This window comes from Notothenia rossii (assembly GCF_949606895.1).
Source record: "Notothenia rossii genome assembly, chromosome: 1".
Lineage (NCBI taxonomy): Eukaryota > Metazoa > Chordata > Actinopteri > Perciformes > Nototheniidae > Notothenia > Notothenia rossii.
Window position 1 is genome coordinate 73765542 of NC_136912.1, and position 27247 is coordinate 73792788.

At 40.1% G+C, this 27247-nt stretch overlaps 2 protein-coding genes and 1 long non-coding RNA gene across 4 annotated transcripts; 2 read left to right on the forward strand and 1 right to left on the reverse strand.

Moving 5' to 3' along the window:
• The first annotated feature begins 1333 nt into the window (after positions 1-1333).
• Positions 1334-11074, forward strand: LOC307019453 (fibronectin type III domain-containing protein 7-like). The gene is made up of 14 exons (XM_079650397.1): positions 1334-1511; positions 1673-1685; positions 1838-2098; positions 3284-3544; positions 4535-4798; positions 5892-6155; positions 6830-7084; positions 7155-7412; positions 7736-7990; positions 8325-8591; positions 9247-9507; positions 9685-9831; positions 9969-10005; positions 10483-11074. The coding sequence occupies exons 1-12, from the start codon at positions 1467-1469 to the stop codon at positions 9747-9749; spliced, it is 2469 nt and encodes an 822-aa protein (XP_079506523.1). The 5' UTR covers positions 1334-1466; the 3' UTR covers positions 9750-9831; positions 9969-10005; positions 10483-11074.
• A 2678-nt stretch (positions 11075-13752) lies between these two features.
• Positions 13753-16394, reverse strand: LOC307033101. 2 transcript variants are annotated; one of them, XR_013806398.1, is made up of 3 exons: positions 16065-16394; positions 15304-15351; positions 13753-15112 (listed from the first exon to the last, which is right to left on the reverse strand). It is a non-coding gene; the product is annotated as an uncharacterized lncRNA (long non-coding RNA). The 2 variants fall into 2 exon arrangements; XR_013806399.1 differs by having other exon boundaries at positions 13753-15351.
• A 1271-nt stretch (positions 16395-17665) lies between these two features.
• On the forward strand, positions 17666-26978 carry LOC307032865 (fibronectin type III domain-containing protein 7-like). Its single transcript, XM_079671144.1, has 10 exons — positions 17666-17965; positions 19399-19659; positions 20676-20939; positions 22015-22278; positions 22937-23191; positions 23264-23521; positions 23845-24099; positions 24286-24540; positions 25195-25455; positions 25725-26978. Exons 1-10 carry the CDS (start codon positions 17854-17856, stop codon positions 25814-25816), a joined length of 2277 nt encoding a protein of 758 aa, XP_079527270.1. The 5' UTR covers positions 17666-17853; the 3' UTR covers positions 25817-26978.
• Positions 26979-27247: the final 269 nt, after the last annotated feature.

Below are 27247 nucleotides of genomic sequence, written 5' to 3' on the forward strand. Positions count from 1 at the left end.
CCAAAATCAAATGATCGGAATCGGATCGGGAGCAAAAAAAGGTGATCAGGACATCCCTACTCGCTACCTCATAATGTTATTTGTCTTTACTCAAAATATTTCTTCTTTTTTACATTCCTGGCAGAAATAGGTTTTCTACAATGAAAGCTCATCAACAGTATAGAGTATTTCTTTACATCTCAATGTGAATGGAAATGCTTTGAGGCCTTAAGGTAGAGGAAGTCCAACAATTCCTTTTTCAGACCCATACAGTTGCGGCTCCAGGGTATGGCTTGGGTAGGCTACAGCCATACCAAGAAATGGCTTAGCCCCACCATGAAAGATTATGTTAAAGTAAGCAAAAAAAAGTCCGCCAAGTAAATTGCACTGACAGCAGCGAGATTGATTTCAGTAGCCACTTGTAGAATTTTCGAATCATAAATCTATCGAGTAGATCATAAATCTAATCGATAGATTTATGATTCAAAAATTATAAAAGTAGGGGAGACATGTGGATATTATCCGGCTGAACAAAACGTGCATTATCTAACAGGTTCGTTTTCCACAGACCTTATTTAGAGCTATTTTCCAAAATCCTATGGAGAAATCCCATTGCTTTTTTGTCGAGGGAACCTTATTATAAATCCATGGAGGCAACCGGTGGGAACCTTATACATCCATGGAGGGAACCCATGCGCAGCTTACTTCCGGGTTTTAGGACGCGTCACTGCACCACTCGAAGTCCCGCCCGTATAGTCAACTAGAAAGACTACAAATCCCAGAGTCGCGTAAGTGATGTCATTAACATTACACATTACACTCATGTTACTCACCGAAACCTTGTAAAGCCGGACCCGCATGCTGGCTCTTACGGAACCGACTAACGCCCCTCTTTTGTATGCAGCTCTCAACATGCCCAGACTTGTAGTGATTTTCACCTCTTTTAATACTTTCGCCTTCTGAAAGAAAGAGGTGAAATGTGCTAACGTGACGGCCATCTTGGTGTTGGTGACGTGTGCAAGACCAGATATATAGTTAATTGAGCAGTTTTCACAAAATCGTTTCACACAAATAAATGTGTTACTTCACAGTTCTACGACACATTTTTTTTTTTTGACTTGCAAAATTATCTTTTAAATTGAAAAGCATCATATGTGTAATTCGTGGCACAATTCAAACGGGATCGAAAGATAATCTTTCTCTCGCCATTAACTTCAATACATAATTTTTCCGAAATAAGGTCACCTGGAGGTTCACCGGAAAGGGAGGGACTTCGCCTCTCTATTACGCTAGCTCACTATGACTGGTCAATTGCTTCAGAGGGAGGGACCAAATGCAGCGATTTATACCAGCACCATGACCAGCACAGACACAGTATGTTTAGAAAAAGGTGAAACCTTGCAGAGTGAAGCATTTGAATCCAACAGAAGCTGTGAAGCTGTTGTGTGAGGAGAGAAGTCATTTTTGACATTTGACTTCAAGAAAATATGAAGTGGCCAGCGATTTTTGTCTTGCTGAGCATATGCTCACAGGTAAAGTAACGGACTAAAATGTGTTATAGTCATTTTGCTTATTTCATTTCAGGCTCAGAAATCCTGTTTTTAAAAGGGAGTGATACAATTTACAGTCAAGTAGTGAACTTGAATTTCATATAAAACCATAACCGTTTTTATTTTATTATCTACATTTGCAGGCTGCAGCACAAGGTATGTATTTTATATTTTACCACAACGACACTGCAGATGGTAATATCATTTTCATATGAGAATGAAAGGGCACAAAATATTGATATCTGTAAATGAATCAATTTCTCAGGGTGTAAAAAAAGTAGGCTACTATAAAGATGCTCTCTCATCAGATATCGAAGTATCCGTGTTCTCTGCAACATCGAAGAGCGCGATTCTCAGATGGACCAGGGTCTACGGAGCCAGCTCATACAAGGTCATCGCTGCCCCCCAGAACTCCCCAGGCAACCCCGTTGGTTATGCCTTGTTTGGTCCAAACACAGTGATGGGCACCATCTACTCTCTGTCCCCAAACATCATGTATACATTCACAGTTGCAGCTCTGGATAATGATCAAGAAATACTAAAAATTGGAACTATCGACTCTTCCTCAGGTGAGGTAACCTTGTGATGTTAAAGCACTTAATTGAGTGTTTTATTCTTGTTTAGTTTCATCACAGAAAAAAACGTTCTGGTGCATGCATGTGTTTTTAGTTAAGTTAGTACAGTAGGCCTACCGTTTTATTCTGTGATTTTCGGGCACACTAATTATGCATATACACACACAAAAGTATTGGGACACTCCTTAATCATTGAATACAGGTGTTTCATTCAGTCTCATTGCCACAGGTGTGTCAAATCAAGCACCTAGCCCTGCAGTCTGCCTTTACAAACATTTGTGAAAGAATGGGTCTTTCTAAAGCACTTTGAGCACCAGGAAAAGCGCTTTATAAAAGTAATTTATTATTAAAGAGCTCACTGAATTTGAACGTGGTACTGTAATATACCACCGTTGCAACAAGTCAGCTTGTGAAATGTCTTCTTTCGTAGATATTCCACGATCAACTGTAAGTTTTATTATTGCAAAGTCTAAGCGTTTAGGAACCACAGCCACTCACGTAAAGACCACGTAAAGTTACAGAGTGGGGTCGCCGAGTGCTGAGGCGCAGAGTGCTGAAAAGTCGCCAAATGTCTGATCCTATAGGTGGCCCAAAACGTTTGTGTGTATATATATATGTGTATGTATATATATGTATATGTATATATGTATGTATATATGTATATGTATGTATATATGTATATATGTATATATGTATATATGTGTATATATGTGTATATATATGTGTATATATGTGTATATATATGTATATGTGTATATATATGTGTATATATGTGTATATATATGTATATATGTATATATGTATGTATGTATGTATGTATATATATATGTATATACTTTTATATTTATAAATATATATACTTTTATATTTATAAATATAAAAGTCAGAATGTTTTTAAACATTTGTTATCTGAATAACAAATGTAACGTGTACATTTAAACACTTGAATGGTACTTTGATGAGGAGCACAGACGAGTCACTGTTGGTGCCTCATGATTTAAATAAGCCTTTCTTTAAGCAAATAGTTTTTATTTTATTGCATTAAAATTGACGTACAATAAATAAATTGTTTGCCCTGAAATCTGTGGGTAAAAAGATGGATTGCATTGCCAACTATCGCTGAGAAGGTGGAGGAAGTTGTAGTATCTCGTCAAACTGTATTTCTTGTGAATCTTTTAGCTCCTGAGGTGATGGATCCAATCCTGACGGTGAAGTCGAAGGACAGCAAGACTTTTATCGTGTCTTTCAGCTTGAAGACCGGGGCAACATCTTACATCATACGATTGCAGAATCCAAACCGCTTCATCAGAGAATACATCGTGTCCTCCTCCCCCGCTGAGATTGAGTCTCTCGACCCGTACACAGAGTACTCACTCAGCATCATGTCTGTGAACAGTGGAGGCCAGAGCCAGCCATCGTCCCCTGTGACTGCAAAGACAGGTACTGTTGTGTTTGTGTCCATAATTCAAGATTGAGAAACAAAACCTCAAAAATGTATTCAGTGGGTAAACAATTAAACCCCAAGGGCTGGATTATAGCAATGAGTCACATATTCAGTAAGAAACAATATGTCCTGTTCTTCTCAGTCTCCATACCCTGCAGGACTCACTTGTTCTCCTTCATTGTCTCTTAGCAGAGTATACAGTCCTGTCAGGGAATGTATACACATTATCTTCAGTTTTTGTGCAAAAATAATCCAGGGTTTTTCTTTCCGATCAATGCCTTAGGGTCTTTCCAGTAAAGACGGTAAGTATACCGGACCCTTCTCTGTTAAACACAATGGGAGGACCTGATCCTGAGAACATGGCTGGCACCTCTCTACTCCATCCCCAGGGGACTATCTGATCCACATGAGTACAAAATAACATGCTACAGGCAGTCTCATCGTTTTTGTTCGCCGTTTGCCATTATTCACCTCTGATTTAATTTCCCTTCCTTGAATGTAGGTTTCTGTTTATGTAAGATTGAGAATAACTACACTATAGGTGGATTTATTTATACATCCACCATTTTTCTAAATTATAACAGAAGCTTTCCACTCACATGTTTGAAACTAAAAACAACTTTTTTACATCTAAATTAAATTCAAACATGTGAGATTGATTGCTCACTTATTCAGAAACATGAAAACTATCATTTTCATTTTTTAGTAGGTGCATAAAAGTCTGTGAAGTGGCTGATACTTGGGTGCAGCCCATATTCTGACATCACTGCTTGGATCTGTGACTGCTGACAATAGAAAAAAGGGCTTTACTAGGACTTAACTACTGTAAAACATGATTCAAGATAGTTATTCCCTTAAGACTTGGCTTCAAAAGCATACATCTTAAATGACTAAGTAAGCAACAATCAAAGTCAAGAGAAACATATTCACTCAAAGTACAGTCGCCCTAATCGCTTCATAATTTTAAACTTTGTCCCCCTCCACAGTGTTGCCCCCTCCTCAGCTCTCCGCCTCCTCTCCCAGCAACGACAGCATCACTGTGTCCTGGGCTCCTGTTGCCAACGCTGTCCAGTACAGCCTGTCTCTGTACAAGTTTGGCTGGAACACCACCTTCATCAAGCACAACACTTCCAGCACCAATTGGATCGTCTCCGGCCTGGATATGGGCTCAGTCTACGTCATAAAGGGTTTCGCCTGGGACCCCGAGGGCCGTCAGGGAGAGGACAGTCAGTACATCAACCAGATGACAAGTAAGCCTGCACAGAGACTCTTTTCTGTGTGTTTATGGAAATACCCATGATTGCTCCTACAAGTATATAGAGTCCATGTGCCTTTTTTATTTGATAATGTACAAAATATTATATGTGTAGGGATAAGAGAAAATATTAACTAGGCTTGCAATCTTAAATAAACTTAACATAGTCACAGAACTTTTCATGTTTTATTGGGTAAGTATTACATTACACGTTACTTGTTGGATGCTTTTATCCAAAACGACTTGCATACTCAATACTGTGGGCAATCCCCACAGGAGCAATTTGGGGTAAAGTGCCCAGGGGCACAACGACATTCTGACTGCAGAGGGGTTTGAACCTGTGACCCCCTGATCCGAATACCAACGCTCTATCCACTGCACCACACAGCTTCTCCACACAAAATTTTTTTTGCTTTTCAGAAACATTTAACCTCTTCACAGTCTTGCACTTATTAGAAATATATAATAGTGGAACCTAAAACATGACCTTAAGACACAGAATATTGTGTAAAAATATATATCCTCAAATGATTATCATGGGATGTAGCCTATATAAGCTACAAAAAACATGACTCAAGTTGTTTGAAATAGTATTAAAACCCTTTGTTTCATAAAGGAAACTACTCCATACAAGAAAAAGTTCTACATTTGAACTTGGGCGACTCCTAGTAGTTCAAAAAGACACATAGGTAGCACTGGTCTTCTCTGGAGTGTCTTATTCGTCCACAAAGACTTATGCATCACAAGAATACAAAAACTGTACAAATAGAACTAGTTATAAAGCCATGTTCAAATAACTCGATAAGTGTTGACATGTAAACAGTCATTTGATGCTGAAATAGTGGGTCTCTGGGTTGGTTTGAACTATATAAAATATTTTCAACCTCAGGCTGTGACATCTATATCTAAGAACGGCAGCCATCTGATGAATACAGTATTATTAGTAATAACATTTTCCTCACCAAACATTACTGGTAAGAGTAATTTAGAAACTATTACTCTAATTATACTTCTCTACTCCTGTTAGTGTGTTTTTATGTGTGCTTTTATTTAATGCATCATTTGGGCATGTTTTATTGTTTTCACAGGACCTGCTATGCCATCTATTGCCAATGTCTCCATGGTGATGAATAACGGTTTGGCCGGTATCTCCGTGTCCTGGGAACGGGATGAGGGGGTCTTTGGGTCCCTCCAGTACCATGTGATGAGCGACCAGAACCTCACCTGTAACTCCACATCCAGCTCCTGCACCCTGGCTCCAGTGGGCTGCGGAGAGGTACACACAGTCCGGGTCAGCACCTCCAACGAGGCCGGGCCCAGCGACCAATCCGGCCCCATGGTGTTCATCACCTGTGAGTATTAGAGACTACATTTAGTTCCGATCACACTTGTGAACTATCTGTTTGTAATAGGGCACCGTAGACCTATAATGAGCAAGCCATAATAATGCAAGGAGTATTGGATTAGTCACAAGATACTGTATAAGTGTTGGTTGGTTGGAAGTTAGTTCATTACATCTTATTTAGAATCACTTTTATCCAAAGTTACTTCGATGCCATAAATGTGACTACAGGATCAATTTGAACCTCTGATCCTTACATTAATGGATTATCAAAATGGTTTAATTTGAAAGTTGACAAGAAATCTATTCGTCTTTGCATATTTATGATCTGTTTACGAGACAGCTATAAGATAATTCAATCTTCACATTCTCTTCAAACATATAAAACATAAAAGGCTTTTTCTTACCATCAGAACAATTCTTAATTTTCTCATCAATTTAATAGATTAAATCTAATATACAAGGAAATCAAACAGATACTTTGAACATACACTTCGCTACAAGAGTTATGATTACATTTAGTTGTTTAATAAGAAAAACATTATTATGTTATATGTAGAATTCTAACATTAACATATTAGTGCTAGTCTAGATATGGATAAAAAAATGATGGCAGCACTAGTTTGCTCTGAAACCCTCTGCCATTAACATATGACTAAACTCCCTGCTGTCCTGTCCGGTCAGCCCCCTGCCCCCCACAGTCTCTGGCTGTTGTGGAGTCGACAGAAGGAAGCTGCACGCTGACCTGGGACACGGTGACTCACGTCGACAGCTACACAGCCTTCATCAAGAGTGGAGAGGGTGCAGAGCAGAGCTGCAACACCACCAGCAGGAGCTGCACCTACAACTGCACATGTGGCCACACATACCTGATGTCTGTGATGGCCTTCAACCAGGCTGGCAGCAGTCCTGAAGGACAGGTTCTCAACGACACCACCTGTAAGTAGCCACTGAGGGGACAGATTTGAATTCATGATTTTCTGTGTATCACACCCCCTGTGTCTTTCAGTGCTCTGTTGTCCAGAGGGTGTATCCATCTCCGCCGTGAGCACTGACACGTTTGAGATCACGTGGACGGTCTCTCGGGGGGCAGAGCTGTACCAGACTCGAGCTGCAGACAGTTCAGAGGTCATCCTTTGTAACGACACGGCTCCGGTATGCGCCCTCTCTGACCTCAGCTGCGACAGTTCCTACAGCGTGGTGGTGACACCCTGCAACGACATCAGCGGATGCAACCGGGCATGCAAAGCTCACACACAAATCACAGGTAGGAAACGTGTGCCCACATGTATCCAGCAAATATCCAGTTACATTTTTAAGTTGTAAAGTTTTCCACTTTAGTTTCATTTTCAGATTTCCCATTTAAACAACAGTAAAAGATCAGTTAAAAAAAAGTTTGGAATGACTTCAAATGCTTGATATCTAATATTATGAACTAGACTGGTCATCAGAGAGCTACAGTATATTTTAAAACTACACATAGGCCTACAGCCAATTCATTAATTTCACATCTATTCCTCATGTACTGTATGTGGAGTAGTCTCAGAGGTTTGATCATGCTCTTAATTCCTCTTTTCCTCCACCCGTCAGCTCCATGCATGCCGATGAATCTGATGTTGACTCAGAGAAACTCCTCCTGCTTCAGTGTCAGCTGGACTCCAAACAACAGGCTTGCTATTTACACCGTGACAGCATCGGGAGATGACGGCACACGCACCTGCAACACAGACGGAAACAGCTGCGACATCACTGACCTTCCTTGTGGCTCTAATTTTGAAGTCAGCGTCATAGCAACCAGCCCCGCAGGCTTGGGTTTACCCAGCTACTCTGAATTGTTGGAAACAGGTGAGTGGTCAAAAGTTGTGATTGAACCATTTTATTATAAAGCACAGGCAGGACTTAAAAACAACAATATAATAGCATACTAGTGACGTGTAGCGCCACCTACAGCCTTAAGAACACCTTCAGGGTTTCTCAGCATGGAATACGAACACAGATATATTTGTAATAAAAACTGATGTCTTAGTTCATATCAAGCTGTCTTTTGCTCTTTTCTGCTGTAACAAATGTAAATGTCCCCTCTGTGGGACGAATATAGGTATTCTGATACTGATTTTGATACAGATGGTAGTTTTTTTGTTCCACTCCTCAACACTACATTTATCATCCTCTTCTACAGGACCGTGCTGCCCGGTGGATCTGACGGTGGATCAGGTGGTGGATCAGGTGACGCAGGCAATGAGCAATGTGTCATGGTCTCCCGCTAAAGGGGCGCATACATTCATCACTTCCCTAACATCAACGCGTGGCCACGCCCGCTGCCACACCATGGACTCCCACTGCCTCATGGGATGCATCACCTGTGGGACCAACTACACCGTCACCATGGAGGCGATCAGCCACAGCGGGCACCGGTCAAACTGCTCCTATGAGGGCTTCTCGTCCAGTAAGTGATTGGGTTTTCTTCCAATGAAAAGAAAATACTTTGCAACTGTAGTGTATCTACCAGAAAGCACTGACATGACACTTTTATTATAAAAAAATAAGCAATACATATCTAAGACGATTGTGTATGGTATGTATCAATATAAAAGTAGGAATCTGTTAATAATTTTCAATAAAATTGGATTTGAAACACTTTTTATATTAATTTGTACAAAAGGGGTTCTCACATTTTTGTAGTTCTTTTTAAGATAAAAAAAAAAATCTGAGGACAAGCCTCCAAAGTAAAAACATAACTAAATGTTTAAAAAATGTAGCTGCTATAAGAAACTATAAATAGTTTTGTAAATTACTGACAAATGTAAGCCTACTTCTATTAATCGAACCATTTAGCATTATCTTCGTGGCCCAATAGATGGCGCTCTGACACCCACACAAAACAGGAGAGTGCATACCCTTTTTGTAAAACAACAAAATACACTTTAAATTCAAAGCCATTTCTTGACTGCTTCGCTCATGTGCGTCAGGATTAACATTTGACAGATCGGTGAAATATATGTTTCAAACAATTTGTCATGCTCTCTTTGAATGGGCTGGTTATCTTTCAGACATTAAAGCCACTGCAGAAACCTCCCTTCATGTCTCTCTCTCTCTCTCAGGTGCCTGCTGTCCATCAGGTGTCCGGCTCTATGGGATGGCCCACAGCTCTCTGCGGGTGCACTGGCGCGGTGCTGACAGCAGCCAGAGCTACGTCACAGAGCTGGTGGGAAGCAGGAACAACTACACCTGCACCGCCTCCCCCGGGGAGAGCAGCTGTGATGTTCCCAACATCCAGTGTGGGGATGTCTACACTGTGGTGGTGACTCCGCTCACACCAGAGGGCAGCAAAGTCCTCTTCTGCGCCCAGAGGATCTACTCAGGTAGGATTGTGACATCTCTCACAGTTGTTTATGATGATAAATAATATAGGAATTTAGTTTGGAGCTAATGTGTCCTTTTTGTTTGTTATATTAAAAGTTAACCCTCTGTTTATGCTCTTAACGGAAAAGTTTTAGCACTAGTGATTTTATGTCTTTCTGTATTCGGGAACACAACAGCAGTAAAGACGATTCAAGCCCCAAAGGACAACAAAGGTGGCACAGCTGAATCATTTTTAAAATGATTGACAACATTTTTGACTGAATTTTCAACTTTTTTTTCCCGTGCCCTCTCAGTCTCTTGCGCAGGCAGCAACCTTGGTACAGGTGAGTGTTATAATATGCAAAAATATATTTATAACTCTATTTTAAGTCCCACCGAAACCACCCAAACATTTATTTGACTTAAGAAGTAAAATTATTTTAATTTTTCTCTAATGTCATTTCAACCTGTTGTTCTGCAGTGATATACAGAGGAAAGAGAAGCGTGGACTAGATATGGTAAGTAAAAATACGACAATTATACAGAAACTGTAGTGGAAGCTGTACATAGCAGCAACTGCTATAGTGCTTGACTAAAAACGCAAGCATAAAGTTATGTGAAGCCAGTGAGCTTGCCTCTTTGAGACCAGCTTTTAATCATCCTTTAAACTTCACAATATAATTAACAATATATGTGACAATAAAGCAAGCTAAAAGATGACCTTTTATGAAAACACCAATATTAAAGCAACGCAGGCACGACATGAAACGAGAACAGAAACAAAACTCTGATACTTGTTACAGTAAGACATAATAATTAAGTATATTATACATGTTCAGGTATAATGATGATTCCCTCTGCTGGTCACAATAAAACATTATTTTGATCAAGATCTGAAAACTTTGATTTGACACTCTGCTGTTATAAGATATAACAATTTACTTAATGAATATACATTTCTTCAAACTGAATGTGACTGAATCTCTTCTCCACAGACGCAACACCGCCATCTTCCTTTTCCTGCTCTTCCTCCATCAGTCCCGCACCACTGCAATAAAGCCAACTCATGGATGAATAGAAGGACTTGCCTGCACTGGACAACATGCCTGTGTGTTGTCCAGTGGTGATGGTGAAATCATTTTAATAATACATTTGTATGTGTTTTTATGTCTGTATCACTGATAAAACAATATCCCTCTATTCCCTAAACGATCTTGATCAAGCACTCGAAGAGACGAGTGCATATGTTTACTGCTCATGAGGCAACATGTGCAATGTGGACATGAAACATGTTAAAAGTACCTCTTGAACAAATCACCATACTGACAAAAAGATCAATTGGCAAAAGAGTAACAGTGCCTAAGCAGACCTTGAAGAATATTTTTGCCCCTTCATTTTCTGAATAATTGATTGGATGGTTGGCCAAAAAGTAAATAATAATTGTAGGTCTGCCCCCAAGTAGGAAGGCTCCTGGTGATCTGTGTCACCTCATCTGTTCTCAGGATGAATTCAACTGTTTGTGATATGTGTCTCTGTTGTTGTGAGAACCTGATTCATAGATCAGTAAATAAATTATTCCGAGCATCATTTTTGTGATGTGTGGTTTATTTTGCCCATAGATTTGTGCTTCAAAATCTTGTTTTATGCTGTTTGTTGCCAAATTGTGGCGGACCATAACTAAGTGTACCTACTCCAATACTTTGACTCCACTATAATCCAAAGGCTAATGCTTTTAACTTCCCTCCGTTTGTTTGATAACTTTTGAATATACATTTTTAACTAAAAGGTATAATTTATATTTAATGTCAGCTTCAGATCTATCCATCAGATTCAATTATAATACAATATATTATACCGAAACGGGCCTTTTATATAATGAGGTCTTTTACTTATCTTTGTCAGTAGTGTTCACATTTACTTTCTATCTTTCTTACCTAAAAGAATAGTGAACAAAATTGTTACCCGGCCACACTTTGGACATTTTCTTTTCCTGCTCCAAAGAAAGTTGTCCGGCAGGAAGTGCTTTTGGCAAGTTTTCATAACTGGTGTAAATGCTCAGACACCTTGGTGAAAATGTATCCTAGTTGTGAAACTGAAACTAAGGTAAATCAGGCACATTTGCTTCAGTGTGTTGTTCTGACCCCCTGGGCAATTTACTAACAACATTAGTCCTTATTTAATTTAATATTTATTCCTTTTATCTATTCAGTCTGATGTCAGATATCCTGTCCTTGATAAAACATCTGCTCAGTATCCCAGAGTCAAACAGGTTTTCAGGTTATTTAAAATTAAAATATTGATATCAAATTGGAAACAATGAATCTATATAAAAGTTGACTGATTTAACTAATTGCATGAGCTCTATTTGACTGTTTGTAATACTGTTTACATGTCTCCTTAAGTCTGGAAGAGGTGTGAAAATGTGTTTATAATAACTGAACATATAAAATGTGTTATTTGACAATAGCGGTATGGAGCTTTGGCAATGCAGTTACAAGTTGTGTGTCCATTGATTGTTTTTAAACTTGTTTATTCAAACTCATACCTTTTTAGAAGTATTTGTATGGAGGAGTATTAGGGCCAGAACAACTATAGTAGAACGTTTTTTTATTTTAACAATAAAGTTTCAATGTCTATTCTCGATATTTTTACTTTATCAACATTTCCACTAAAAGTGCAAAATATATTTAAAGCTGCAGCAGCAATTTGATTTGTTTACCATGTCTGTATGGTAAATGGTACGTCTGTATGGTACGTCGGCTGGGCAGGGTGCGATTCCCGGGCTGATTTTTAGTCCCAGTCCGCCCATCATGCGTCCTGATGACCGGCGATCTCCTTCATAAAACGAATAAAAGGGGGAGTAATCGGGCAGTTCGGTGTGTGTGTAGAGGTGTGTGTGGTTAAAACGGCCTGTGGTCACTCTTTATAGCTGTTCAATGAAGGTAAACACAGAAGGCGGTGCGTAAAAGCTCTTTGAGCGCTGGTGCTGCTCTTCTCTGAGTTACACGTCCCGCTGCCTCCTGGAGTGACCACACACCCCTGGCCGAAATGTCCTTAAAGTGAAGTCTGAGTACGAAATATATCTCAAATAATGCACTGTCATTTCCCCACGTAAACATAACAGTCTGCAATGAAATGGTTGTGTCCTGTGCGCTTCACTTCCTCCTTGGCGCACCGGTAACTTTCTCCCCAAAAAAAAGTCAGGATAACGGGTTAGTATCTCGTGCGCACGAGATACTAACCCGTTATCCTGACTTTTTTTTTTCTCTGTTTTTTTTTTTTTTTTTCATGTCCCTTTAGGGGCTCCGTAAGGGGCTCCCGCCCACAGATATAATATTACTTTTGTAAGTAGCCTACACAACACGGGAGTCGGGACGTCACGTGCCTCAAAGGTTGAGAAGGAGCGGCGTTGAGGCTCCGCCCACAGAACCGCAGTGACGCGTCGTAGAACCCGGAAGTAAACTTCTTCCGGTTCCTTCTTGAAAAACCAATGCAAATTCTCCATAGGATTTTGGAAAATAGCCCGAAATAAGGTCTGTGGCTGACACACATTTAAGAGAGGGATCACGTTTTGTTCAGGCGGATAATCTCCACATGTCAACCTTACTTTTATAATTTCTGAATCATAAATCTAGTCGCCAAAATCGAAATGCTAACGTTATGCTATAAACTAACTACAAGCCGGTACAGCAGCAGGGTCGCACGACTTCAACGTCACGCCAACTTAAGATCGTTTCAACTGACTTGCACTGAAACTGCACTTTGAACACTTTAAATTAAATATATTAACATTTTAAACTGTATACCCCAGTTATCTAGGCCCTTTTTGTTTTGTTTAATGTATACCACGTTTATCTAGGCCCTTTTTGTTTTGTTTTATGTATACATGTCACACTGTGGGAAACGATATTTCTGGATGTATAACACATGTAGAATTTTCGACAATAAAGCTGAATTTGACTTTCGCGTGCTTGCATATTTTAACAAAGCTTTTCATTTTAGCCACACTGAATTTAACTAGAAGTCATGGCTGTGTCAATTACCAGTCTGATATCTTTTTACAAAGATGACAAGAAGAGTGTAGACAGAGGAGAGAACCACTACAAGTCAGGACACGTAACAGTGCAGCCTAGATGAAGGTGTGCTCACCGGTGTTGTCAGGACTAGCATGAGGGACAAGGTTTATAGTGTCGGTGAGTAGTGATAGCAAGAGTACCGTTAACCTTGAGTTAATTTATTCACATTAATTCCCATCAACAAATCAATTGTATGTGTCACATGAAATCTTTATTAGGCAAGGCAAGGCAAGTTTATTTTTATTGCACTTTTCAACACAAGGCAATTCAAAGTGCTTTACAAAAAATGAAAGACATTAAGAAAATGGCATTTAAAATCAGTCATTAAAAAGAAAAGCTAATAAAATAAACATTAAAAGAAAAAATACATGGATAAAAGTTACAGTGCAGTCTAAGATATGAATAGTTCAATTAAAAGCAGCGACAAAAAGAAAAATCTTCAGCCTGGATTTAAAAGTAGTAAGAGTTGCAGTGGACCTGCAGGTTTCTGGGAGTTTGTTCCAGATATTTTGAGCATAATAACTGAAGGCTGCTTTACCATGTTTAGTTCTGACTCTGGGGACAGAAAGCTGACCAGTCCCTGAAGACCTGAGAGATCTGGATGGTTCATCATTTAGCAGGAGTTCAGAAATGCATTTTGGTCCTAAACCATTCAGTGCTTTATAAACAGCAGCAGTATTTTTGAAATCTATTCTTTGACACACAGGAAGCCAGTGTAAAGACTTCAGAACTGGAGCGATGTGATCCACTTTCTTCGTGTTAGCGAGGACTCGAGCAGCGGTGTTCTGAATCAGCTGCAGCTTTCTAATAGATTTTTTAGTGAGACCTGTGAAGACACCATTGCAGTAGTCCAGTCTACTGAAGATAAAAGCATGGACATGTTTTTCCAAATCCTGCTGTGACATTAGTCTTTTAATCCTAGATATGTTCTTTAGGTGATAGTAAGCTGATTTAGTAACTGTTTTAATGTGACTGTTGAAACCAATAACTAATTTAACCCGCTGACAAGAGAGCCCACCTCCGAAGATCGTGACTGGTTGAGGGACAGACTCGGGGGCAGGTTTTCTGGAATTTCTTGGCTTCTCTCCCCCGAGCCAGAAGAGGAACACTACAGCTTGGAAACACTTACTGTTCCTGAAATTATCAAATCTGTTGGGCATCAGGGACCTGAGGCAATTGTGGCAAGCATGGCATTGTCTGAAGAGCAACAGAGGGCAATTCAGGTGGCTACCACTGGTCAGCGAACCAGCCCAAACTGGCATTTGTTCAGGAAAGGAAGGTTGACTGCCAGCAACTTTGGAGCTGTCCTGAGGTCAAAGCGTGTGACTGCTTCCCTTATTGCCAGGGTGCTAGGGCAACAACAGGCCCTTGATGGTGTTTTGTCTCTACAGTGGGGGACTATGAATGAATGTGAGGGTGTCAGGGCATTCACCACTAAAACCCAGATGCAGTTCCATGAGTCAGATTTGTGGCTCTCCCTATCAGGATTGTTGGGGGCATCTCCAGATGGTCTGGTAGGGTCTTCCGCTGTGCTGGAGGTAAAGTGTCCCTACGGAGCCAGGGAAATGACAATTAGTGAAGCATTGCAAATGAAGGGCTTCTGTGTCAGTAAGGAAGGAGAAACATTCAGCCTGCATGAGGAACATCCTTACTGGCACCAAGTGCAAGGTCAGCTTCACCTCACTGCAAGGAAGAAGAAATAAAAAAATTGTGAATTGTTTCTAATTTACATTTACTCGCCTTTGCAATGTTGTGACTGTTAGAGTGTTAGGTTTCCTGTCAGCTCGTCTGTTGGGAAGATATAAAATATTAGTTTCATGGAAGTCACACCGTCACATATACTGTAAGAGCATTAAGACATACAGTACATAGGCTAAAACAAAACATCTAAAGATATAACCTTGCACTTTGATAAGTCTCGTGAACATTTTCACTATTTTGACATTTTTATAGATCAAAATTGAACTAAATAAATAAATGGTAGATTCATCCATATTGAAAATAGGTGTCAGCTGCTACACTAATTATAATAGTTATATTTCTTAATTAATTAAGATAAGATATTACTGTATTGATCCCAATTTGGGAAATGTTTGTGTTGCAGCAGCATAACAAGAAAAACAAAATATAGGTTATTATATATACAAAAGTATGTGAGGGATGGAATATTAAATTGAATATAAATGTAAAATGTACATGTGATTTTACGTCCAAGAGAAGCTATGGAGCAGGAATTCTCTGCCAGCTAGAGGTGATTTGTTATTAGTTCAATATGTCAAACTGATTTCCCTGACTACAATCTTTAGTTACATGGTGAAACGTTATGCTGCTTGTACTAATTAGACTTATCATATAAGCCACACAGGTTTTAATAGGATGTATTCATTATCTTTACTTATGTTGCGGTCTTTTCAGCAGCGCCATCTCTAAAACGGCGATACAGTCACTACCCATCATTTACATTTCACCGTGTCATGGACAAAAATGTAACGTCAGCTTACCTCATGGCACGAATCCAGACTCTCCTTTGGAAAACATCGGCCGGGAAACGATAGAACAAGCACGTTTCATGCAAAGACCTGTGGCTGCAACCCGGAGCAAAGCAACAAACCATTGCGTAGCTAACTAGTAGCGCTAGCTTTAGCTAACGTTAGCTAACGAAACGAACTGCCGAGTGAAATTGGACAACACTGGTAATTAATTATTCTATAATTTGTAAAACTACTGTGTTAAAAACGACAATTTCAAAAATACAGATTCTAATGGTCAGATATAGATATACAGATACTAAAGATAGGCAGGTACTTGCTTTCAAGCAGAACACAAGGGAAAACAAACTTAGTGGGAGTGTTTACGTGTTCTGCGTAATGACGTACAACGGCCTCGACAATTTCTGTAGTCCTATTCAGCCACTCGGTAAAAACCATCGTTTTTCAGACACGTAAACTCTTCAAAAATCCCCAGTGGGGTCACTGCTGATGTATTTAATGTCGTAGAACAAAACGTGACTTATCTCTTAAATTTGTGTCAACCACAGACCTTATTTCGAGCTATTTTCCAAAACCCTATGGAAAAAATGCATTGCTTTTTGAGGAAGGAACCGGAAGTGCTAAAAATGCTAACTTACTTCCTGGTTTTACGACGCGTCACTGCGGTTCTCCGGTCCCGCATGCTGGCTCTTACGGAACCGACTAACTCCCCTTTTTCATATGTACAGCTCTCAACATGCCCAGATTTGTAGTGATTTTCACCTTCTGAAAGAAAGAGTGTGTTAAGTGTTAAGAGTGCTAACGTGACGGCAATCTTGGTGTTGGTGACGTATGCAAGACCAGAGATATATAGTTCATTGATTGTTTCACACAAATAAATGTGTCACAGTTTTACGACACATTTAAAAAATGTTGACTTGCAAAATTATCTTTTAAATTGACAAGCATCATATGTGTAATTTGTGGCACAATTCAAACAGAGTCGAAAGATAATCTTTCTCTCGCCATTGACTTCAATACATACTTTTTCTGAAATAATTAAGCTCCCCTGGAGGTCCACCGGAAGGGGAGGGACTTCACCTCTCTATTACGCTACTTCACTGTGACTGGTCAATTGCTTCAGTGGGAGGGACCAAATGCAGCTATTTATACCAGCACAGACACAGTATGTTTAGAAGAAGGTGAAACCTTGAAGAGAGAAGCATTTCAATCCAACAGAAGCTGCATAGTGTGAGGAGAGAAGTCATTTTACTTCAAGAAAATATGAAGTGGCCAGCGATTTTTGTCTTGCTGAGCATATGCTCACAGGTAAAGTAACGGACTAAAATGTGTTATAGTCATTTTGCTTATTTCATTTCAGGCTCAGAAATCCTGTTTTTAAAAAGGAGTGATACAATGTTACAGTCAAGTAGTAGGAACTTGAATGTCATATAAAACCATAACCGTTTTTATTATTTTCTTATCTACATTTGCAGGCTGCAGCACAAGGTATGCATTTTATATTTTACCATAACTACACTGCAGATGGTAATATCATTTCCATATGAGAATGAAAGGGCACACAATATTGATGGTAGGCTATATGTATCTGTAAATGAATTAATTTCTCAGGGTGTAAAAAAGTAGGCTACTATAAAGATGCTCTCTCTCAGATATCGAAGTATCCGTGTTCTCTGCAACATCGAAGAGCGTGATTCTCAGATGGACCAGGGTCTACGGAGCCAGCTCATACAAGGTCATCGCCGCCCCCCAGAACTCCCCAGGCAACCCCGTTGGTTATGCCGTTTTTGGTCCACACACAATGATGGGCACCATCAACTCTCTGTCCCCAAACATCATGTATACATTCACAGTTACAGCTCTGGATAATGCTCAAGAGATACTAAACATTGGAACTATCGATTCTTCCTCAGGTGAGGTAACCTTGTGATGTTAAAGCACTTAATTGAGTGTTTTATTCTTGTTTAGTTTCATAACACACACACACACAAACGTTCTGGTGCATTTGTTTTAGTTAAGCTAGTACAGTAGTCCTACCGTTTTATTCTGTGATATTCGGGCAAACTAATTATCTCTCTCTCTCTCTCTCTCTCTCTCGTAGGCTATATACAAAAGTATTGGGACACTCCTTAATCATTGAATACAGGTGTTTTCATTCAGTCCCATTGCCACAGGTGTATCAAATCAAGCAACTAGCCCAGCAGTCTGCCTTTACAAACATGTGTGAAAGAATGGGTCTTTCTAAAGCACTTTGAGCACCAGGAAAAGCGCGTTATAAAAGTAATTTATTATTAAAGAGCTCACTGAATTTGAACGTGGTACTTTAATATACCACCGTTGCAACAAGTCAGTTCGTGAAATGTCTTTCGAAGATATTCCACGATCAAATGTAAGTGTTGTTATTATTGCAAAGTCTAAGCATTTAGGAACCACAGTAACTCATGTAAAGTTACAGAGCGGGGGCGCAGAGTGCTTAAAAGTCGCCAAAGCTCTACTGACTCGATAACTGCGGAGTGCTGCCACTGAAGTGCTGCCAGAGCAGTGGAAGCAGTGGAAACGTGTTCTGTGGAGTGACGAAACACGCTTCTCTATCGGGCAGTCTGATGGACGAGTCTGGGTTTGGCGAATGCCAGGAGAACGTTACCTGCCGGACTGCATTGTGCCAACTGTAAAGTTTGAGGGATAATGCTGTGGGGTTGTTTGTCTGGTGATTCTTAATGCCCTTTTCTGTTCCAGCATGACTGTGCCCCAGTGCACCAAGCATGGTCCATAAAGGCCTGGTTGGATGAGTTTGGTGTGGAAGAATTTGACTGGCCCGCACAGAGCCCTGACTTGAACACCTTTGGGCTGAACTAGAACGGAGATTCTCCAAAATCTTGTTAAGCCTTACCAGAAATTAATAGCTGCAAAGGGGGGGACCAACTTCATATTAATGCCCAAGAATTTGGAATGGGATGTCATAAAAGCGCCTTTAGGTGGCCCAATACTTTTGTCTATATAGTGTATCTGTATACACATTACAGTCAGAATGTTTTTTTTAACATTTGTTATCTGAATAACTAATGTAACGTGTACATTTAAAACACTTAAATGGTACTTTGATGATGAACAGAGGAGCACAGAAGAGTCACTGTTAGTTCCTCATGATTTAAATAAGCCTTTCTTTCAGCAAATAGTTTTATTTTATTACATTCAGCATTCAAATTGACGTACTGTTGCAGACACAAAATAAATAGTTTGCCCTGAAATCTGTGGGTAAAAAGATGGATTGCATTGCCAACTATCGCTGAGAAGGTGGAGGAAGGTGTAGTATCTCGTCAAACTGTATTTCTTGTGAATCTTTTAGCTCCTGAGGTGATGGATCCAATCCTGACAGTGAAGTCGAAGGACAGCAAGACTTTTATCGTGTCTTTCGGCTTGAAGAACGGGGCGACATCTTACATCATACGATTGCAGAATCCAAACCGCTTCATCAGAGAAAACATCGTGTCCTCCTCCCCCGCTGAGATTGAGTCCCTCGACCCGTACACAGAGTACTCACTCAGCATCATGTCTGTGAACAGTGGAGGCCAGAGCCAGCCATCTTCCCCTGTGACTGCAAAGACAGGTACTGTTGTAGTGTTTGTGTCCATAATTCAAGATTGAGAAACAAAACCTCAAATGTATTCAGTAGGTAAACAATTAAACCCCAAGGGCTGGATTATAGCAATGAGTCACATATTCAGTAAGAAACAATATGTCCTGTTCTTCTCAGTCTCCATACCCTGCAGGAGTCACTTGTTCCCCTTCATTGTCTCTTAGCAGAGTATACAGTCCTGTCAGGGAATGTATACACATTATCTTCAGTTGTTGTGCAAAAAGAATCCAGGGTTTTTCTTGCCGATCAATGCCTTAGGGTCTTTCCAGTAAAGACGGTTAGTATACCGGACCCTTCTCTGTTAAACACAATGGGAGGAGCTGATCCTGAGAACATGGCTGGCACCTCTCTACTCCATCCCCAGGGGACTATCTGATCCACATGAGTACAAAATAACATGCTACAGGCAGTCATCGTTTTTGTTCGCCGTTTGCCATTATTCACCTCTGGTTTGATTTCCCTTCCTTGAATGTAGGTTTATGTAAGATTGAGAATAACTACACTATAGTTGGATTTATTTATACATCCACCATTTTTCTAAATTATAACAGAAGCTTTCCACTCACATGTTTGAAACTAAAAACAATTTTTTTACATCTAAATTAAATTCAAATATGTGAGATTGATTGCTCACTTATTCAGAAACAACATGAAAACTATGCTTTTCATTTTTTAGTAGGTGCATAAAAGTCTGTGAAGTGGCTGATACTTGGGTACAGTCCACATTCTGACATCACTGCTTGGATCTGTGACTGATGACAATAGAAAAATTATTTTAAAAATGGATTCACAAAAAAGTAAGGGCTTTACTAGGACTTAACTGCTGTAAAACATAACTCAGGATGTTTATTCCCTTAAGACTTGGCTTCAAAAGCATACATCTTAAATGACTAAGTAAGCAACAATCAAAGTCAAGAGAAACATATTCACTCAAAGTACAGTCGCCCTCATCGCTTCATAATGTTAAACTTTGTCCCCCCCCACAGTGTTGCCCCCTCCTCAGCTCTCCGCCTCCTCTCCCAGCAACGACAGCATCACTGTGTCCTGGGCTCCTGTTGCCAACGCTGTCCAGTACAGCCTGTCTCTGTACAAGTTTGGCTGGAACACCACCTTCATCAAGCACAACACTTCCAGCACCAATTGGATCGTCTCCGGCCTGGATATGGGCTCAGTCTACGTCATAAAGGGTTTCGCCTGGGACCCCGAGGGCCGTCAGGGAGAGGACAGTCAGTACATCAACCAGATGACAAGTAAGCGTGCACTGAGACTCTTTTCTGTGTGTGGGAAATACCCATGATTGCTCCTACAAGTATATAGAGTCCATGTGCCTTTTTTATTTGATCATGTAAGAAATATTATACGTGTAGAGAAAATATTAACTAGGCTTGCAATCTTAAATAAACTTAACACAGTCACAGAGAACTTTTCATGTTTTATTGGGTAAGTAATACATTACATGTTACTTGTTAGATGCTTTTATCCAAAACGACTTGCATACTCAATACTGTGGGCAATCCCCACAGGAGCAATTTGGGGTAAAGTGCCCAGGGGCACAACGACATTCTGACTGCAGAGGGGTTTGAACCTGATCCGAATACCAACGCTCTATCCACTGCACCACACGCCTCCTCCACACAAAAAAAGTTTTTGCTTTCCAGAAACATTTAACCTCTTCACAGTCTTGCACTTATTAGAAATATATAATAGTGGAACCTAAAACATGACCTTAAGACACAGAATATTGTGTAAAAATATATATCTTCAAATGATTATCATGGGATGTAGCCTATATAAGCTACAAAAAACATGACTCAAGTTGTTTGAAATAGTATTAAAACCCTTTGTTTCATAAAGGAAACTACTCCATACAAGAAAAGGTTCTACATTTGAACTTGGGCGACTCCTAGTAGTTCAAAAAGACACATAGGTAGCACTGGTCTTCTCTGGAGTGTCTTATTCGTCCACAAAGACTTATGCATCACAAGAATACAAAAACTGTACAAATAGAACTAGTTATAAAGCCATGTTCAAATAATTCAATAAGTGTTGACATGTAAACAGTCATTTGATGCTGAAATAGTGGGTCTCTGGGTTGGTTTGAACTATATAAAATATTTTCAACCTCAGGCTGTGACATCTATATCTAAGAACGACAGCCATCTGATGAATACAGTATTATTAGTAATAACATTTTCCTCACCAAACATTACTGGTAAGAGTAATTTAGAAACTATTACTCTAATTATACTTCTCTACTCCTGTTAGTGTGTTTTTATGTGTGCTTTTATTTAATGCATCATTGGGCATGTTTTATTGTTTTCACAGGACCTGCTATGCCATCTATAGCCAATGTCTCCATGGTGATGAATAACGGTTTGGCCGGTATCTCCGTGTCCTGGGAACGGGATGAGGGGGTCTTTGGGTCCCTCCAGTACCATGTGATGAGCGACCAGAACCTCACCTGTAACTCCACATCCAGCTCCTGCATCCTGGCTCCAGTGGGCTGCGGAGAGGTACACATAGTCCGGGTCAGCACTTCCAACGAGGCCGGGCCCAGCGACCAATCCGGCCCCATGGTGTTCATCACCTGTGAGTATTAGAGACTACATTTAGTTCCGATCACACTTGTGAACTATCTGTTTGTAATAGGGCACCGTAGACCTATAATGAGCAAGCCATAATAATGCAAGGAGTATTGGATTAGTCACAAGATACTGTATAAGTGTTGGTTGGTTGGAAGTTAGTTCATTACATCTTATTTAGAATCACTTTTATCCAAAGTTACTTCGATGCCATAAATGTGACTACAGGATCAATTTGAACCTCTGATCCTTACATTAATGGATTATCAAAATGGTTTAATTTGAAAGTTGACAAGAAATCTATTCGTCTTTGCATATTTATGATCTGTTTACGAGACAGCTATAAGATAAGTCAATCTTCACATTCGCTTCAAACATAAAATACATAAAAGGCTTTTTCTTACCATAGGAAGAATTCTTAAATAGATTAAATCTAATATACAAGGAAATCAAACAGATACTTTGAACATACACTTCGCTACAAGAGTTATGATTACATTTAGTTGTTTAATAAGAAAAACATTATTATGTTATATGTAGAATTCTAACATTAACACATTAGTGCTAGTCTAGATATGGATAAAAAAATGATGGCAGCACTAGTTTGCTCTGAAACCCTCTGTCATTAAAATATGACTAAACTCCCTGCTGTCCTGTCCGGTCAGCCCCCTGCCCCCCACAGTCTCTGGCTGTTGTGGAGTCGACAGAAGGAAGCTGCACGCTGACCTGGGACACGGTGACTCACGTCGACAGCTACACAGCCTTCATCAAGAGAGGAGACGGTGCAGAGGAGAGCTGCAACACCACCAGCAGGAGCTGCACCTACAACTGCACATGTGGCCACACATACCTGATGTCTGTGATGGCCTTCAACCAGGCTGGCAGCAGTCCTGAAGGACAGGTTCTCAACGACACCATCTGTAAGTAGCCACTGAGGGGACAGATTTGAATTCATGATTTTCTGTGTATCACACCCCCTGTGTGTCTTTCAGTGCTCTGTTGTCCAGAAGGTGTATCCATCTCCGCCGTGAGCACTGACACGTTTGAGATCACGTGGACGGTCTCTCGGGGGGCAGAGCTGTACCAGACTCGAGCTGCAGACAGTTCAGAGGTCATCCTGTGTAACGACACGGCTCCGGTGTGTGCCCTCTCTGACCTCAGCTGCGACAGTTCCTACAGCGTGGTGGTGACACCCTGCAACGACATCAGCGGATGCAACCGGGCATGCAAAGCTCACACACAAATCACAGGTAGGAAACATGTGCCCACATGTATCCAGCAAATATCCAGTTACATTTTTAAGTTGCAAAGTTTTCCACTTTAGTTTCATTTTCAGATTTCCCATTTAAACAACAGTAAAAGATCAGTTAAAAAACAGTTTTGAATGACTTCAAATGCTTGATATCTAATATTATGAACTAGACTGGTCATCAGAGAGCTACAGTATATTTTAAAACTACACATAGGCCTACAGCCAATTCATTAATTTCACATCCATGCCTCATGTACTGTATGCGGAGTAGTCTCAGAGGTTTGATCATGCTCTTAATTCCTCTTTTCCTCCACCCGTCAGCTCCATGCATGCCGATGAATCTGACGTTGACTCAGAGAAACTCCTCCTGCTTCAGTGTCAGCTGGACTCCAAACAACAGGCTTGCTATTTACACCGTGACAGCGTCGGGAGATGACGGCACACGCACCTGCAACACAGACAGAAACAGCTGCGACATCACTGACCTTCCTTGTGGCTCTAACTTTGAAGTCAGCGTCATAGCAACCAGCCCCGCAGGCTTGGGTTTACCCAGCTACTCTGAATTGTTGGAAACAGGTGAGTGGTCAAAAGTTTTGATTGAACCATTTTATTATAAAGCACAGGCAGTCTTTTGCTCGTTTCTGCTGTAACAAATGTAAATGTCCCCTCTGTGGGACGAATATAGGTATTCTGATACTGATTTTGATACAGATGGTATTTTTTTGTTCCACTCCTCACCGCATTTATCATCCTCTTCTACAGGACCGTGCTGCCCGGTGGATCAGGTGGTGGATCAGGTGACGCAGGCAATGAGCAATGTGTCATGGTCTCCTGCTAAAGGGGCGCATACATTCATCACTTCCCTAACATCAACGCGTGGCCACGCCCGCTGCCACACCATGGACTCCCACTGCCTCATGGGATGCATCACCTGTGGGACCAACTACACCGTCACCATGGAGGCGATCAGCCACAGCGGGCGCCGGTCAAACTGCTCTTATGAGGGCTTCTCGTCCAGTAAGTGATTGGGTTTTCTTCCAATGAAAAGAAAATACTTTGCAACTGTAGTATATCTACCAGAAAGCACTGACATGACACTTTTATTATAAAAAAGAAGCAATACATATCTAAGACGATTGTTTATGGTATGTATCAATATAAAAGTAGGAATCTGTTAATAATTTTCAATAAAATTGGATTTGAAACACTTTTTATATTTATTTGTACAAAAGGGGTTCTCACATTTTTGTAGTTTTTTTTTAAGATTAAAAAAAAATCTTGAGGACAAGCCTCCAAAGTAAAAACAGAACTAAATCTTTAAAACATGTAGCTGCTATAAAAAACGATAAATGTTTTGTAAATTACTGACAAATGTAAGCCTACTTCTATTAATCTAACCATTTAGCATTATCTTCGTGGCCCAATAGATGGCGCTCTGACACCCACACAAAACAGGAGAGTGCATACCCTTTTTGTAAAACAACAAAATACACTTTAAATTCAAAGCCATTTCTTGACTGCTTTGCTCATGTGCATCAGGATTAACATTTGACAGATCGGTGATATTTTGCAAAAATTAAAACAATTTGTCATGCTCTCTTTGAATGGGCTGGTTATCTTTCAGACATTAAAGCCACTGCAGAAACCTCCCTTCATGTCTCTCTCTCTCAGGTGCCTGCTGTCCATCAAGCGTCCGGCTCTATGGGATGGCCCACAGCTCTCTGCGGGTGCACTGGCGCGGTGCTGACAGCAGCCAGAGCTACGTCACAGAGCTGGTGGGCAGCAGGAACAACTACACCTGCACCGCCTCCCCCGGGGAGAGCAGCTGTGATGTTCCCAACATCCAGTGTGGGGATGTCTACACTGTGGTGGTGACTCCGCTCACACCAGAGGGCAGCAAAGTCCTCTTCTGCGCCCAGAGGATCTACTCGGGTAGGATTGTGACATCTCTCACAGTTGTTTATGATGATAAATAATATAGGAATTTAGTTTGGAGCTAATGTGTCCTTTTGTTTGTTATATTAAAAGTTAACCCTCTGTTTATGCTCTTAACGGAAAAGTTTTAGCACTAGTGATTTTATGTCTTTCTGTAAGACGATTCAAGCCCCACGGGACAACAAAGGTGGCACAGCTGAATCTTTTTTTAAATGATTGACAACATTTTGACTGAATTTCAACCTTTTTTTCCCGTGCTCTCTCAGTCTCTTGCGCAGGCAGCAACCTTGGTACAGGTGAGTGTTATAATATGCAAAAATATATTTATAACTATTTTAAGTTCCAAACAATTATTTAACTGGAAATTATTATTTTTATTTTTCTCTAATGTCATTTCAACCTATTGTTCTGCAGTGATATACAGAGGAAAGAGAAGCGTGGACTAGATATGGTAAGTAAAAATACGACGACTATACAGAAACTGTAGTGGAAGCTGTGCATAGCAGCAACTGCTATAGTGGTTGACTAAAGACGCAAGCATAAAGTTATGTGAAGCCAGTGAGCTTGCCTCTTTGAGACCAGCTTTTAATCATCTTTTAAACTTCACAATATAATTAACAATATGTGTGACAATAAAGCAAGCTAAAAGATGACCTTTTTATGAAAACGCTAATATTAAAGCAACGCAGGCACGACATGAAACGAGAACAGAAACAAAACTCTGATACTTGTTACAGTAAGACATAATAATTAAGTATATTATACATGTTCAGGTATAATGATGATTCTCTCTGCTGGTCACAATAAAACATTATTTTGATCAAGATCTGAAAACTTTGATTTGACACTCTGCTGTTATAAGATGTAATAATTTACTTAATGAATATACATTTCTTCAAACTGAATGTGACTGAATCTCTTCTCCACAGACGCAACACCGCCATCTTCCTTTTCCTGCGCTTCCTCCATCAGTCCCGCACCACTGCAATAAAGCCAACTCATGGATGAATAGAAGGACTTGCCTGCACTGGACAACATGCCTGTGTGTTGTCCAGTGGTGATAGTGAAATCATTTTAATAATACATTTGTATGTGTTTTTATGTCTACATCACTGATAAAACAATATCCTTCTATTCCTTTAACGATCTTGATCAAGCACTCGAAGAGACGAGTGCATATGTTTGCTGCTCATGAGGCAACATGTACAATGTGGACATGAAACATGTTAAAAGTACCTCTTGAACAAATCACCATATTGACAAAAAGATCAATTGGCAAAAGAGTAACACTGCCTAAGCAGACCTTGAAGAATATTTTGCCCCTACATTTTCTGAATAATTGATTGGATGGTTGGCCAAAAAGTAAATAATTGTAGGTCTGCCCCCAAGTAGGAAGCCTCCTGGTGATCTGTGTCACCTCATCATGTGTTCTCAGGATGAATTCAACTGTTTGTGATATGTGTCTCTGTTGTTGTGAGAACCTGATTCATAGATCAGTAAATAAATTATTCCGAGCATCATTTTTGTGATATGTGGTTTATTTTGCCTATAGATTTGTGCTTCAGAATCTTGTTTGGTGCCAAATTGTGGCGGACCATAACTAAGTGTACCTACTCCAATACTTTGACTCCACTATAATCCAAAGGCTAATGCTTTTAACTTCCCTCAGTTTTGTTTGATAACAGCTTCAGATCTATCCATCAGATTCAATTATAATACAATATATATATATATATATATATACCGAAACGGGCCTTTTATATAATGAGGTCTTTAACTTATCTTTGTC

Excerpts from the sequence above, each read along its gene's own strand:
- LOC307019453 (XM_079650397.1), top strand. The coding sequence starts at position 1,467 with ATGAAGTGGCCAGCGATTTTTGTCTTGCTGAGCATATGCTCACAG. Across the intron at positions 3,545-4,534 it reads CCCTGTGACTGCAAAGACAG|TGTTGCCCCCTCCTCAGCTC; the intron begins GTACTGTTGTGT and ends CCCCCTCCACAG. Across the intron at positions 8,592-9,246 it reads CTATGAGGGCTTCTCGTCCA|GTGCCTGCTGTCCATCAGGT; the intron begins GTAAGTGATTGG and ends TCTCTCTCTCAG.
- LOC307032865 (XM_079671144.1), top strand. The coding sequence starts at position 17,854 with ATGATGGGCACCATCAACTCTCTGTCCCCAAACATCATGTATACATTC. Across the intron at positions 17,966-19,398 it reads AACTATCGATTCTTCCTCAG|CTCCTGAGGTGATGGATCCA; the intron begins GTGAGGTAACCT and ends TGAATCTTTTAG. Across the intron at positions 24,541-25,194 it reads TTATGAGGGCTTCTCGTCCA|GTGCCTGCTGTCCATCAAGC; the intron begins GTAAGTGATTGG and ends TCTCTCTCTCAG.